This window comes from Mchenga conophoros, linkage group LG22, assembly GCF_057382185.1.
Source record: "Mchenga conophoros isolate Kocher_MC1m ecotype Shallow Benthic linkage group LG22, M_conophoros_male_GT1.1, whole genome shotgun sequence".
Lineage (NCBI taxonomy): Eukaryota > Metazoa > Chordata > Actinopteri > Cichliformes > Cichlidae > Mchenga > Mchenga conophoros.
Window position 1 is genome coordinate 16,108,985 of NC_140546.1, and position 13,713 is coordinate 16,122,697.

The following is a 13,713-nucleotide window of genomic DNA, read 5'->3' on the forward strand; positions in this document are numbered from 1 at the left end:
CACACACACACACACACACACAAATATATATAAAGTATAACTTTTGTTCATGTAATGCTTTCGATTCCATTTAAAGTTCGCCGTCATTCACATCTTCTGTTTGTTTTTCTCCTGCAGACAGCATTTGTCATAAATGCAGTAAAAGTTTACACAGGTTCATTTTCCCTCAGCTGAAATGTGCTGAGTCTTCGCTCCCTTTGATGGACAGAGATATTACACCTCTCTGACTCTGAGGGCAAATCTTGCAGCAATAACAGTTTTCCAGCTCACAGCATAGCTCACCTTTCAGGCACAGGCGCTGTGTTATGAACTGGATAAAAGTCTGCCTGCTGTTGCTTTTATGTTGCAACCACTGTAAACAATGTCCACACACTGATTAACTTTCACCATTTTTTCTTATTGTTCTTAAGTATTCCTCTACTTGTTTCACTTATATCCTTTGCTTTATATCTGCTCTGTTAAGCCCTTACATTTAATTTTCCCTACCTCTTATAGGGTGTCCACATCCTGCACATCCTAAAAAAATATGTCTCACATTTTGATTGTCTGTGGTTTTAAAAAGTTAACGCTATGAGACAGACACTTTTATAAAGCCTGGTTTTTATCCAGTAGCAATAAAGAAGCAAGTGGAGACTCTCGGTATGGGTCAAGTGCAGGTTAACCTGGCAGTTGAAAACAATTTTAACAGTTATTAGAATAAAAAAAGTGAATTAATGGGTGTAGGAAAATGGACAGAACACCACCAGGACTAGTTTTCTTTGATACTCTTTGCACTGAGTGTGAGTTGAAAAAGTCTCACATATCACTGATAAAGTCCAATTTTAATTTTAATTTTCTGTTGTTTGTTTTTTAATTCTTCAGGGACATATGTTTGGCTTTTCTTCCTTCTGTTCAGTATAGACCTTTTGCATGCCATCCATCCCAAACAAGTGCTCTGGTCTCTAGAGGTTAAATCAAAATATAACTTTTTCAAGAAACTGCAAAAAACATATCTGGAGTGGAAGCCACGTCTGGTCTTCAACTGGAACATTGTGACACCTTGATTGTTTTCTCACTCAGCCATTCTGTTATAGATTTGCTGCTGTGCTCTTGCATGATCCAGTTTCGGCAGAGCTTTAGGTGTCAGACAGATGGCCTCATATTTGACTTTAGAATACTTTGGTTTACAAAGTCAAATGGTTGGTTCAATGACCGCAACAAGCCCTAATCATCATGCCTGCACCATCGTGCTTAACAGTTGATGTGGTGTTTTTGGTTTTCTTGATTTGGATTCTGTGCATTAAACATGCAGAAGTATTGTAGTTTGCTCATACGTATCTTTGCAAACCCAAGTCGTGCTGCTATGTTCTTTCTTAGAGAGAAGGATCCTGGTAGCATACTTTACATTTGAGATGTTAAACAAGGCCTCTGGAGTGTGACCTAGGGGTGAATTTGCTTAAACATCTACCTTAGGAAATGTATTGTTTGAACACTCACCTGAATGTTCCATACCAGCAAACTGCCAAGTCTTCTGCTATTATACACTGATGATCAATTAATCAAGTGCATTTGATTATCTATTCCAATGGAAGCAGTAAGAGTGTACTGAGATATCCACATGACCATAGGAACAGGAAGGCTGACCTGAATGTGAATAGTACTACTTTCACTAAGCATGCCATCAGTAATCAGTGAAATAAACGTTATTGACCTACCTTTATTCTTTAAATTGTACATGCAGATGAAAAATCAAACAGAAATCACCTAGAGCAAGAAGAAAAATATAATAGCTTCAACTTAAAATCTATTAATAATTGATCTCTGTTACATAAACTCTTCGGTATGTTGGTCAACATTTCAGACGTCTGGACTCTGAAACCAAACAAATGGGTTGTTTGCTTTTTTCCGTTGTTGCTGTTACAAAAAGCTCCTCGCTCCTCACAGGCTGAATCATTTCCTTCACATTCACAGGTGAGTGGCTGCAGGGATTTGTGATAAAAATAACGAGGCAGAAATAATTTAAAAATGTCTAATGTACTCACAGTTGATTTTTTTTTCTTTACCTGATTTCTGTCTGTTGTTTTGTCCTCTTTAGTTTCTTCTGGTATTACTTGAAAATTTTGTTACCTATTTTTAATTTTGTTTAATAAAATAACAAAAAATATTTAAAGTCAGTGAGCGTGAACCGAAATCAGGGAGACTTGTTTCATTAAAAATACCCCAAATCTTGTCCGAACTGTAAACGGCAGCATGAGTGTGTGTGTGTGTTTCGAGTCCCTGAACGTGTTATCCATTTTTTTTATTTGCACAAAGTCAAATCCCTGCCTCTTATCTCGGCGTGACAATGCTGGAAACTCTGCTTTTTGTTTTGGTTTTCAGACGTGACAGTCCTTTCAATCACGATGAGGAGCTCTGTGGTGTTTTGCCTAGCTGTCAGCTTTGCCATGTTTGGATTTGGTAAGGGGAAAAAAGGAACTCTTTTATTTTTTTTTTCCTAAAAAGTGCAGCCAAGTGGGGCTAAGTCATAGAGATTATCAGCCTGAGGGAACATTTTAGCAGATCACTGTGCTGTTTGCATGTTCTGCTGTCATGTCATGTGCCTCCACTTATAAATATTAATTCACGTCTCTGGACATGCAGTTTGCTTTGTGCAAAGTTGGATTGCTGTTTTTTTCTATATTTTTGGGGGGTTTCTTTTATTGACAAGTTCCTAAAATATTAATGAAATATAGCAAACATGAGGCTACTGCACATGTTTTTCAGATTTTTACAGTCCATGAGACTTTTATTTTGCCTTTGCCTTAAAGAAAAAGTTGTGAAATATACTCATTTTCTTTCCTGCAAAAACAGAAAACAGGGCTCCATCCAAAGTCATGTAATCAGTGTGAACACACCAGAATTATCAGTTTAGTGTCACTTAATTTCCAGAGAAGGTTTAACATTTTATTGTCTGCCTTGAAGCACTTCCTTACTATCAAGGACACCCTCGTAAACCGATTAATGCATTTTGGGGCAATTTGGGGTGCCAACCTTCATGTCCCCTTTTTAAATGCCTTCACTTTCCTTTAGGGCTCTCTTCATGTTGATTTTCAGGAGCCCAAAGTGGCCATATTTAGACAAAAGCTAAATCCAGCTAAACTTAGTTAGAAAGCCACATCCATAGACTCTATGAATGCAACACAAAAAAGGTACTGCAGGTCATCTACCCGTTGGAAGGTTGGTGGTTTGATCCCCAGCTACTCCAAATGCATGTTGAGGTATCATTGAGGTATCCTTGAACAAGTTACTGAACCTTGTGTGTGAGTATGTGAGTATGTTAGACAAAAGGCTTAGATGTAGAAAAAAGCACTTGTATGAATGCGTGTGTAAACGGATGAATGAGGTGCAGGTGCTTGTGCCGAGACACCTGTCAGTCAAAGGACCCACACTCTGAACTTTGAGTCTGCAGGCATGTTTATTTATTTTTTTAAAAAATACTATAATACTAACATGAGAGACCCTGGGATTCACTCATTTTTTGAGACAGCCTAGTGGTCATTAGAGGAACTTTAGAGGAACTGCAGTTTTTGGCAATCAGCGGTGGTTTTATATATGAGACCTGGGGGTTGCCAATTATGGAGGGCCAAAGTATGTCAAAATGAATTTAAATAAATACATCATCCAACAATTTAATGAGTAATTAATTTATTAATTAAATAAAATCAGTTCATTTATTGAAAACATTTAAGACATTTTTTAATTTCCATTTTTAATCAATTAATGCCAGATTTAATTAATAATATAATTAGTTAATTAATTATTTCCAGTTTTCATACTGACACAATTTATTCATTATTTAACGATGTATTTATTTAACTCATTTTGGCACTCATGGCCCTCCATAGGCCTTTAATCATTATGAAAACTGAGTGACTATTTGAGCTGTTTTAGAGCTCTTTTCTTAAAGCTTGTTCTCAGGCATGAGCATCCTTAAATACATCATAAATAAATAAAATTCCCAACCACTGACTAAATCTAAATCTAATCTAAAGCTAAACAATGTGAACTCTGCAACTCCTCTCCAGGCCTCTCGCTGCAGTGTTACTCCTGCCCGGGTGGGTCTTCCCAGAACTGTGCAGTCAAGCAGGAGTGTAGCCAGGGGAAGGACTCCTGCCTCAAACTCACCAGTGGTGGTAAGCATTGTTCAGGACAAAAGACAAACATAAATCTGTCTATAGCATGAGTGTGTTAAACAACTTATTATGGAATGAAGGGATTACCTAATAAGGTGAAGAATGCATTTTTCATTAAACTGTGACACATTGCTCTTAACAGTAATGATAATAATAACAGTAATCCACTGACAAACACAAAAGCAATTCTAGATTTTGCATTCTTTTGTTTGCGTTTCACTAAATTTCAGCAATATTGAAAAACTTCATTTGAATTATAAACAAATTCAATTTATTATAAAGTAAGAAAACGTATTTCCTGCACAGATTCTATTTGGAAAATGCTTCTTTTCAAAGTTTTATTAGTTTTTTGTTAAAATTGGCTATTGTGCAAGTTATTTCAAATCAAAATTCACAATTGTATGTATTTGTTAATCTGACAATACTGACCTCGCACTGCCTCACCTCAGGCAAGACCTACACTGAATGTTTGCGGTATGCAGACTGTGACTTCATGACTCTGGCTGTCAGATACTCCCTCCCTGACTTCACCTTCTCCTGTTGTCAGAAAACACTCTGCAACGGTGAAGAAAAGACTTTGCTTGAGAAATTGAAAGATTTGTTTGGTTAAATGATTAAAAAGAAAGAAAGAAATCAAGTAAAAAGGTTGATTCTTATGTAACACTTAATTCTTTTGCTGCATTTACTAATTGTTATAGGCTGAACAATAAAGTCTTAAATTGTGTGCTGACTTTGACGTGGACTTTTTGGACGAGTTGCAAACAGTCACTGCCTTTCTGTAGGAAGTGCGCTTTTAAGATCAGACACTGGGGTGAACAAAGCAGCGATGAAACATCTTAACATTTGACTGATCTGATGTCAGGGACAAACATGGGAGGAAACTGGAAGGTTCGCTGGTGCATTCCTGCTGGTGTGGTGTGCTGCAGACCATATGCCTTTCTACATTCATCCACACTGCATACTCTGCACATGAACTAATTTCTGTCTGATACAAAGAAAAACAAAGGAGACTAGGATGCACCCAAAAGAATATTAAGCTGCATTTAAGCAAGAAAAAAATTGTCCTTGAAGTTATCTTTTCTTTTGTCACTGTTGGGGTTTTTTTTTTTTTGGTAGTTGAAACCTTTTGGTCAGCTGGGGGAATTTCTTTGATGCCTTGGTGTCTTCTCTCTGTGCTTGTGTGGGCTTTCTTCCTTCTATAGTCCCACGTAATGTAAGTTAGATCAGCTGGGTGATTTTACATTAGATTCAGGTAAGGATTTAAGTGTTTTCTCACTTTATTACTGGACTGGTGACCTTTCCCACCTTGCTCTTTGTCAGGTGGAACCACATTTGACCCTCAGAACCATCTTAATTGTTCATGGCACACACTCAACAAGGTGCTGGAAACATTCCACTGTGTTCATAAATGCTCTTCTGCATCCTTTGGTTGTAATGAGTGATTATTTGAGTTATTGTTGCCTTCTAATCAGCAGTTTAACCATTTTTCTTTGACCTCTGGCATCAATTAGGTATTCTCTCCTTGAGAACTGCACCTCACTTAATATTTTCTCCCCATAGGTGATTGTGTAGTAAACTTCAAAGTCACTTAAATCACCTTTCTTCTCCTTCTGATGCTCACTTTGACCATGCCTACATAAATGCACTGAATTGCTGACATGTCACTGGCTGATTTGATATTTGCGTTAATTAGCTGCATAACAGATATACCTAACAAAGGTCATTTTCTTTTGACTTGATGATTTCATTCTAAGATTTTCCTTTCTTTCTGTATTATTGTAATTAATAAATTTGGAGCATGAATAATTTAATATTATATTTTCCTAAAATGACCTCGAACACTTTCATAAATCCTTGATATTATTTTGACTATTGCCTACACAATAAACACTGTTTGCTGTGACACTTCACATCAAGTTGCGGCATCCATCCATCCATTTCTATTTTTTGGTCGGGTCTCAGTGGCAGAAGGCTAAAAAGAGTATTCCAGACATTCCCTTCCCAAACCTTCAGGAAATCCCAAGTTTGTCCCAGGGCAGATGACTCTTGTCAAACGGATGCCCCAAAATTCTCATAGAAGAGGGAGATAGAAGGCACCCTAACCCAAGTATGTATGTAATTTTAATACAACTACACTGGACTGATGAATTATTTGGCCATGATCAAACAGCCATATTGATTAAACCACAACAAGTACACAGATTCATTAATGATGTAATATCATAATTGAGGGTTTTACTCCATCCGCGTTTGCAAAAGCACTCTGTACAAGTTTTGAATCAGTCTACAGTCAGAAATCAGCCTGTTAGACTGCCAGAGTGTCTGCTGCAGCCCTTGAATAATAATTAAAAGCGAACAGAGTTTCTAAGCAAACTGCAATATTTGCCTCCAGCCAATTACAGAATAATGTGAAGAAGACAGAAATGTATGTGCGTGACTGTCTGGGGCCTGTTTCTGCAGCAGTGAGCGAGTACAGTGTCTTAATTTGTTGACTTTAATTAAAAGACGGACAACATCTGTTACCTGGAACCGTGAGTGTGTGCGCCCGTGTGTGTTTACCTAACGCTCTATCCTCAAGAGGTCTTCACACATCACAAGACAAGATTGACAGGTTTTATTCTGTGAGTAAAATCCACATCTTTTCACGTGGAAAGTGAAAGGTTATATGATACACATCCATGCACAACAAGGCATGGTGGCATTGTGTGCAAATATGCGTGCGCGTGTTTGCGTGCATGTGAGTGCGTGAGCATTGTACAACCCCGTCCAGGTGGCCAGATAATTAAAAACATTTCTCACACTTGATTTTACATCGCAGCCTCAACGCTAACATCTGGCTGATCAAGAGAGGAAACGACCAGGTGTCTGTGCACGTGTGTGAAAGAGTGTGTGTGTCTGTGTTGATTAAATTATTTTGTTATGTAATCAGAGGATAACAAAGACTAATAAACTAAGAAACAACTAGAGTCATGACCAGACGTTTTTGCAGAGGCACAAGTGTTTCTATTTCACAAGTTTCATAGTCTTTAAGGGCAAATAAATCAAATTCAAGGAAAGAGTTAATATTTACAGAGTTGACCCTTGCTTTTGGACCAAATCCTGATCAATGGCGATCCATTCCCCCTCATCAGTGCACCAAGTTGATGCAGCTGATTGGCTTCGGCTTGCCCACTCCCTTTTTTAAGGACTAACCACACTAAAAATGTCCCAAAGGACTAACTTCCTCCAGTGATCCTGGGGAATCTGGAAAATCCAGGGGAATTTGGTCAGAATTTTCCAGCATGGCAGGACACCGTGTTACGAGGCACAAAGTGATAGCTATGTCTCTCGTAGAGCATTAAATTAGCATTCTACAGCCATGGCCAGGAAAATCTATGTGAAGTCCTGAAAAAGGGATCAGACAAGCAGAAGCCACTATGACCTGATCATGCAGAAATCAACTGCAAACAGGATTAGGCCCTCAAGCTGATATCCAGGTTATTATACAGACCTGCCAAAGTTATGAAGAATAAGGGTGGGCAGTGCTGACTCTTTGCCAATTAAAGTCTTTAAATCCCATGAAATGCCTTCAATTGTTCTTTATGATATTATAGAAACATTCAAGATTAGCTCTAAACTGTGTATGAATGTGAGAGTGAATGAATAGTGGCATTGTAAAGCGCTTTGGGTGCCTTGAAAAGCGCTATAAAAATCCAATCCATTATTATTATTATTATTAAACTAAAACTAAAGCTTCTGATTTTCCCGAGCCTCAGCTGCGACACCTTTTTACTTATCTCCTCATTAGTGATCAATATTTAAAGACCGACTTTATCTTCCTCTCTCTGTCAGGTTGGTGTTGCCTCCAGGGTGGTAATTGTCTTCTTCATGCTTAGAACTAGCTTCTGCCCAGTTACCTGTTTTCATTGATAGTGTTTATCCTCAAGTTATCTTGAGGTCTTTTAAATCTGCTGTCAGTCTCTGGGTGCAGCTTCACGAGTCATTTAGTGAACATGACCCACATGCAGTAAATACAGTAAGCAAGAAATTGTCACACATCACGGTGTTGCTATAGGAGTCCCCCATGTCCTCCAGGTATGGACTTGCCTTCTTTCTTTCGCTCTCTCTTTTCCTCCTTTGTCAGTGGATCAGCATGTGGGTGGAACTAACCACCAGGAGAGGGTGTCATCCAGTCCGTCTCAATCACTGGTAGTACTTCAACCAGGCTCTCATTGCCAAGCTGTTATCCTCCTCAGCGTGGTAGTGTATCTCAGGCTGTGTTGCAGTTTTTATTAATAATCTGCTTGCCCTGCAATTCTGTACCTGTACTTTCCAGCTTGTCTCCTCCTGCTTTGTAGGGAATTTTGTTTGCTGTGGCTAACCCACTTCCAATGCGCTCTCTGGAAACTGAGAAACTGGAGGTGGAGCCTGTGGAAAGGACTGAAGAGCTAAAAAAGAAAGCAGGACTTACCTGAGGTTGCCCATACTGTTCGTGCGCACTTGCAGCCACCCAGCGCTTATTCATATTGAATTAAAAGGATATGCATCTTCATTCTTCATGATTGTAAATAAAATGGGGAACCACTCATAAAAGCCCTGACCACACCGTTTCTGGAGGTCAAAAATCCACACAGACTTTCTAGTTCTTAATCAGTTAATGAGTGATAAAATCAGTCATGTTTCAAAAACAATAGCTTGAAGTTTCTTGTTGTTTTGGAGGTAAAACGTTTTATCTTCTTTCTCCAGGTACAACAGCTGTGTTCAAATCCTCTGTAAAGATTAATGAATAGATTTCAGAAACAACAAAGGAAAACGGAAAACAGAGGAAACTGATGTCTCAGTAAGTCTGATCATCTTTTAAGACTGACAGGGAGAAAAGCTTGCTGCCTCAGAGTCGAGCGCATTTCACAGACAAACCCATGTTGTGACACCAAAGGAAAAAACAACAGCTGACACGCTAAAAGCCTTTGTTCAACCACTGAAATGCCTATACAAAGCTGGTTTTGAGGCCTGAAGCATCGCGCGTCAGGATTTTACCTGCGATCTATAAACAGCAACCGTAATCAGACAGAATATCAGCTGCTTTTTAAAACGTAGAAGCCTGTTTTTAATTAACAGCAGATGTTCTTAGGTGTTGTAACAACAGGATGCCTCAGTCAATAATTAGAGTTTAACACTAGTATCCCCTGGTGATGGAGTTTTGTGTTTCCCTCCAAACCCCTGCCTTAGTGAACTGCAACAAAGTCATGTAGACTTAAAGCTTTTTTTTCTTAATACCAGTGATTGCAAATTTTGTGTATCATGAAAAATTTTTAACGCTTTGTTGCGATGTGCATTGGCTTGAGAAAAAAAAAGAAACGAGGTTTCTCCCAATTAAATTTGATTTATGTGGCAGCACTTACTCTAAAAACTATAATGTATTTGTTGTCAAAAACCTTTTGTGCATTTGTTTTTTCTAATATTTCATGACTCATCTCATTTATAGTTTGATTTATTTTATTTTAGTTATTATTTACAAGGAACATAAAACAGCTTCAATGTAAATCAACATATTTTGTTGTTATCCTTTTATTTCCCCTGCATTAGTATGCATACTGTACTACATAACCACATTCACTGTTGGGCTTTGAGAACTAATTAAAAAAATAGTTTGACATATTTGTAGAATAGCTTATTCCATTTCTATATCTTCTCTTAATACAATACTGGAGCTTGCAGCTGTAGACAATGAAGACAGCCCTGATTTAAACAACTCAGGGGTTTGCTTTGATAGCTTGCGAAACTACCGATAAATAGGGTTAGGTACCGAACTATGTACTTTTTAAGGTAGGTACACTTTTAAAAACTTAACACAGACAATGCTCTCTTCAACCTTTCTCATGCAAAATGCAAAGCTGCCCATGGCAACACATCTAATCTGAGGAAACACCTGCTCAAACATGAAATAGATCTACAAGCTAAAGAGCGTGCTGTATTTTATCACCTGAAAGCAGAATTCACTAAAGGACCTGCAGCTAACTTTAACATGTATGCTGCCAGGGTATAAGAAGTTAAGTCTGTGAATGATTAAACTTTTAGTGAGATATCGACAGCTGCATCGACATCTTCTTCAGGTAATTAATTAGCTTGCTGGATAAGTTGTCATTAGAGAAACAGCCAATCCAAATTAGGAAGCAGGAGTGGTGGAGATGGTTGTAGTTGTTGTTCAGGCTTGTGCACCATTTGGGAACTTTGTGTAAGGCACTTTTGGCTTTGGATTTGTTTGCTATTTATTTAGGTTTTTATTGGCTTTCTACTTTTGCACTTGAAGCCAACTGGAAATCCTCCCACACTTGCCAGTTTCTTTTTCCTGGACCAGGAAACAGCTCTCTGATGCTCTGGTACAAATACAACCATTAACCACCTTGTCCTCAAACATGGTGTTTGCTAAAGACAGTTCCTGCTTAGCTTAGAAGCCCAATAAAATACAGTCTTACAGGGGAAACCCTCTCACACCTCTGAAATAAACTCAGTAATCAGCAAGGGGCTTGTGAGTATCCCCACAGCTGCACATTGCCTCTCCAGTCTGATACCTACACCAGCTTTGGTTTCTCTCTGAATGATGTCTAGCTCTGTGTCTTTAACTGCTTGACAACTGACGTATTTTTCTTCTGCAGATTCTCCAAGATAAGCACTAAGTGGCATAACAAGCATTATAAACGCTTCATTCCTATTTCTATATCAGCAGGTGTCAACAGGCTGTTAAAGTTCTTAAAAGTCTTGCAGCAAAGCCACATGTTCACTAATGAGCTTCACTGTTCATCTAAATAAACCACTGGTTTGTAACTGTGTCATTCTGGTAATCAATTCAGTTCAATTCAATTTTGTTTATATAGCGCCAAATCACAACAAAAGTCGCCTCAAGGCGCTTCATAGATAACAGATATGATTCAATGCAGAGAGGTCTATTAACACATAGTGAGTGAGAAAGGTGACTGGAAAGGAAAAACTCAATGCATCATGGGAATCCCCGGCAGCCTATGTCTATTGCAGCATAACTAAGGGAGGATTCAGGGTCACCTGGTCCAGCCCTAACTATATGCTTTAACAAAAAGGAAAGTTTTAAGCCTAATCTTGAAAGTAGAGATAATGTCTGTCTCCCGAATCCAAACTGAAAGCTGGTTCCACAGAAGAGGGGCCTGAAAACTGAAGGCTCTCCCTCCCATTCTACTTTTAAATACTCCAGGAACAACAAGTAGGCCTGCAGAGCGAGAGCGAAGCGCTCTAATAGGGTGATATGGTACTACAAGGTCATTAAGATAAGATGGGGCCTTATTATTTAAGACCTTGTATGTAAGGAGCAGGATTTTGAATTCAGTTCTGGATTTAACAGGAAGCCAATGAAGGGAAGCCAAAACAGGAGAAATATGCTCTCTCTTTCTAGTCCCTGTCAGTACTCTTGCTGCAGCATTTTGGATTAGCTGAAGGCTTTTCAGTGAGTTTTTTGGACATCCTGATAATAATGAATTGCAGTGGTCCAGCTTGGAAGTAATAAATGCATGAACTAGTTTCTCAGCGTCACTCTGAGACAGGATATTTCTAACTTTAGAGATGTTGCGCAAATGGAAGAAAGCAGTCTTACATATTTGTTTAATATGTGCGTTGAAGGACAAGACAGCAACTGGTTTTTCTTTTTCTCCCTGTTGCTTTTGCACTGTTGCACAGCAGGCTATTGCCATGGTAACTAGACCTGTGGATGCCTTTGTATGATTTTTGTGTATTTTATTTATTTATTTATTTATTTATTTATTTATTTATATATAATCTCCTCTAATCCTGGACCAATTAGTTTCAGACCAGGACAGAGAGGAGGAATGTCTTCTCTCTGTCTTTCCTTCCCAAGAGGATTTTCTTTCTTTCTTTCTTTCTTTCTTTCTTTCTTTCTTTCTTTCTTTCTTTCTTGCTATATAGATCTGTTTTTGTGTCAGCTGTGCACAGATAAGACACACAAAAACTTCACACACCAGATCATTAATTTTTCTTCATATTAATCCAATTATCTCAAAAACTGTTGATTGGGCGTCATCTGTTTTCTCCACTTGTTCTTTGTTTCATGACATCTTTTTATGGTGTCTCAACTAAAGCCTGCCTCTTCTTCTTCTTCTTCTTCTGACAAAAAACACAGCAATTAAACTCTCACCCTCACCCACAGATCAAGTTTGATGGATTTTTTTAAAACTATATTTTTCTATCCATTCATTGCTCTTTTTTTGCTCCCTCAGAAGCCCTCAGGCATGTGTGTCAAGAGCTCCCATGGTTTCAGCAGCATGCACACACTCAGAGGACACAGTGCACACACACACACACACACACACACACACACACACACACACACACACACACACACACACACACACACACACACACTCATTGTCTCAGTCGGGGGTACAGCTCAGATCTCGGGGAGAGAGGCGCACAGCGGGAGTACAAGGGGAAAAGATTATACCTCTGGGGCTGACACACACACACACACACACACACACAGTTGTTCATATACAGACAGAAACACACACACACACAGTTGTTCATATACAGACAGAAACACACACACACACGCAGACCTAAATCACACAAATGCACACAACCAAACAAATGCTGAACTTTGAACAGTGAGGTGAGACTCATGCAGGAAAACAGAGGACTTCACAGTAACACTGTTAACATAAAACTTTTTAATGCTGTTTGATTCCACTTTTCTACTGTGTGACCAACTTGTCTATTAACTTTATTGCAAGCATTAATAAATAAATAAAAAAAATAGAAGAAATCAGTTTTTTTCTCAGAAATGGGATGGCACCCTGTTCTAGCCCAGAACCATTGCCTCAGACTTGGAGGTGCTAATTCGCCTCTCAATTGCTTTACTTAGCTGCAAATCACAGCAAATCAGTGCAAGCAGGATGTCATGGCTTAATGAAACCAGCCAGAGGAACAAACAAATAAAACAAAAAGAAAAACTGGGCCAACACAGAGAGACAGCCAAGCATTCACACTCACATTCACACCTATGGACAATTTAGAATCACTAGTTAACCTAACCCCACAAACTGCATGTCTTTGGACTGTGGGAGGAAGCAGAGTACCCAGAGGGGACCCACACAGACAAGGCAATAACATGCAAATCTCTGGGCAGATGATGGATTCCAACAGGTAAGTGACTGTGCAAACCATCATCCCACCATCTTTTCCCCTTGTCACCACCATGCTGCCCTCTATTTGGAAATTTTAATTTGCAAAACCATTAGAATTAATGACAAGGACCACACACTGTTGTTGGTCCCTAAACTTGGTATAGAACCATTGTGTTTTTACAAATTCCCAAGCTTTCCATGATAAACTGTAGCTCAGGAATGGAGGATAACTTATGCCCAGACTTGAATGGCACATTTGGGGATTTGTTAGACTAACATTTCTAAAAGACCCAACTTGTCTTTGACTTAGTATTTATGACTTTAGACTTAAAGGAAATAATCAAAAGGACTTCACTTTTTTCTTCTTTTTATAAATTGAATACTTCTAAATATTTCTAAATATTAATAAGCTTGAT

General features: G+C 38.6%; 1 protein-coding gene across 1 annotated transcript; it reads left to right on the forward strand.

The window, feature by feature from the left end:
* Positions 1–1,880: 1,880 nt before the first annotated feature.
* Positions 1,881–4,875, forward strand: LOC146549188 (CD59 glycoprotein-like). Its single transcript, XM_085263183.1, has 4 exons — positions 1,881–1,950; positions 2,359–2,436; positions 4,044–4,151; positions 4,601–4,875. Exons 2-4 carry the CDS (start codon positions 2,382–2,384, stop codon positions 4,759–4,761), a joined length of 324 nt encoding a protein of 107 aa, XP_085119309.1. The 5' UTR covers positions 1,881–1,950; positions 2,359–2,381; the 3' UTR covers positions 4,762–4,875.
* The last annotated feature ends 8,838 nt before the right edge of the window (positions 4,876–13,713 follow it).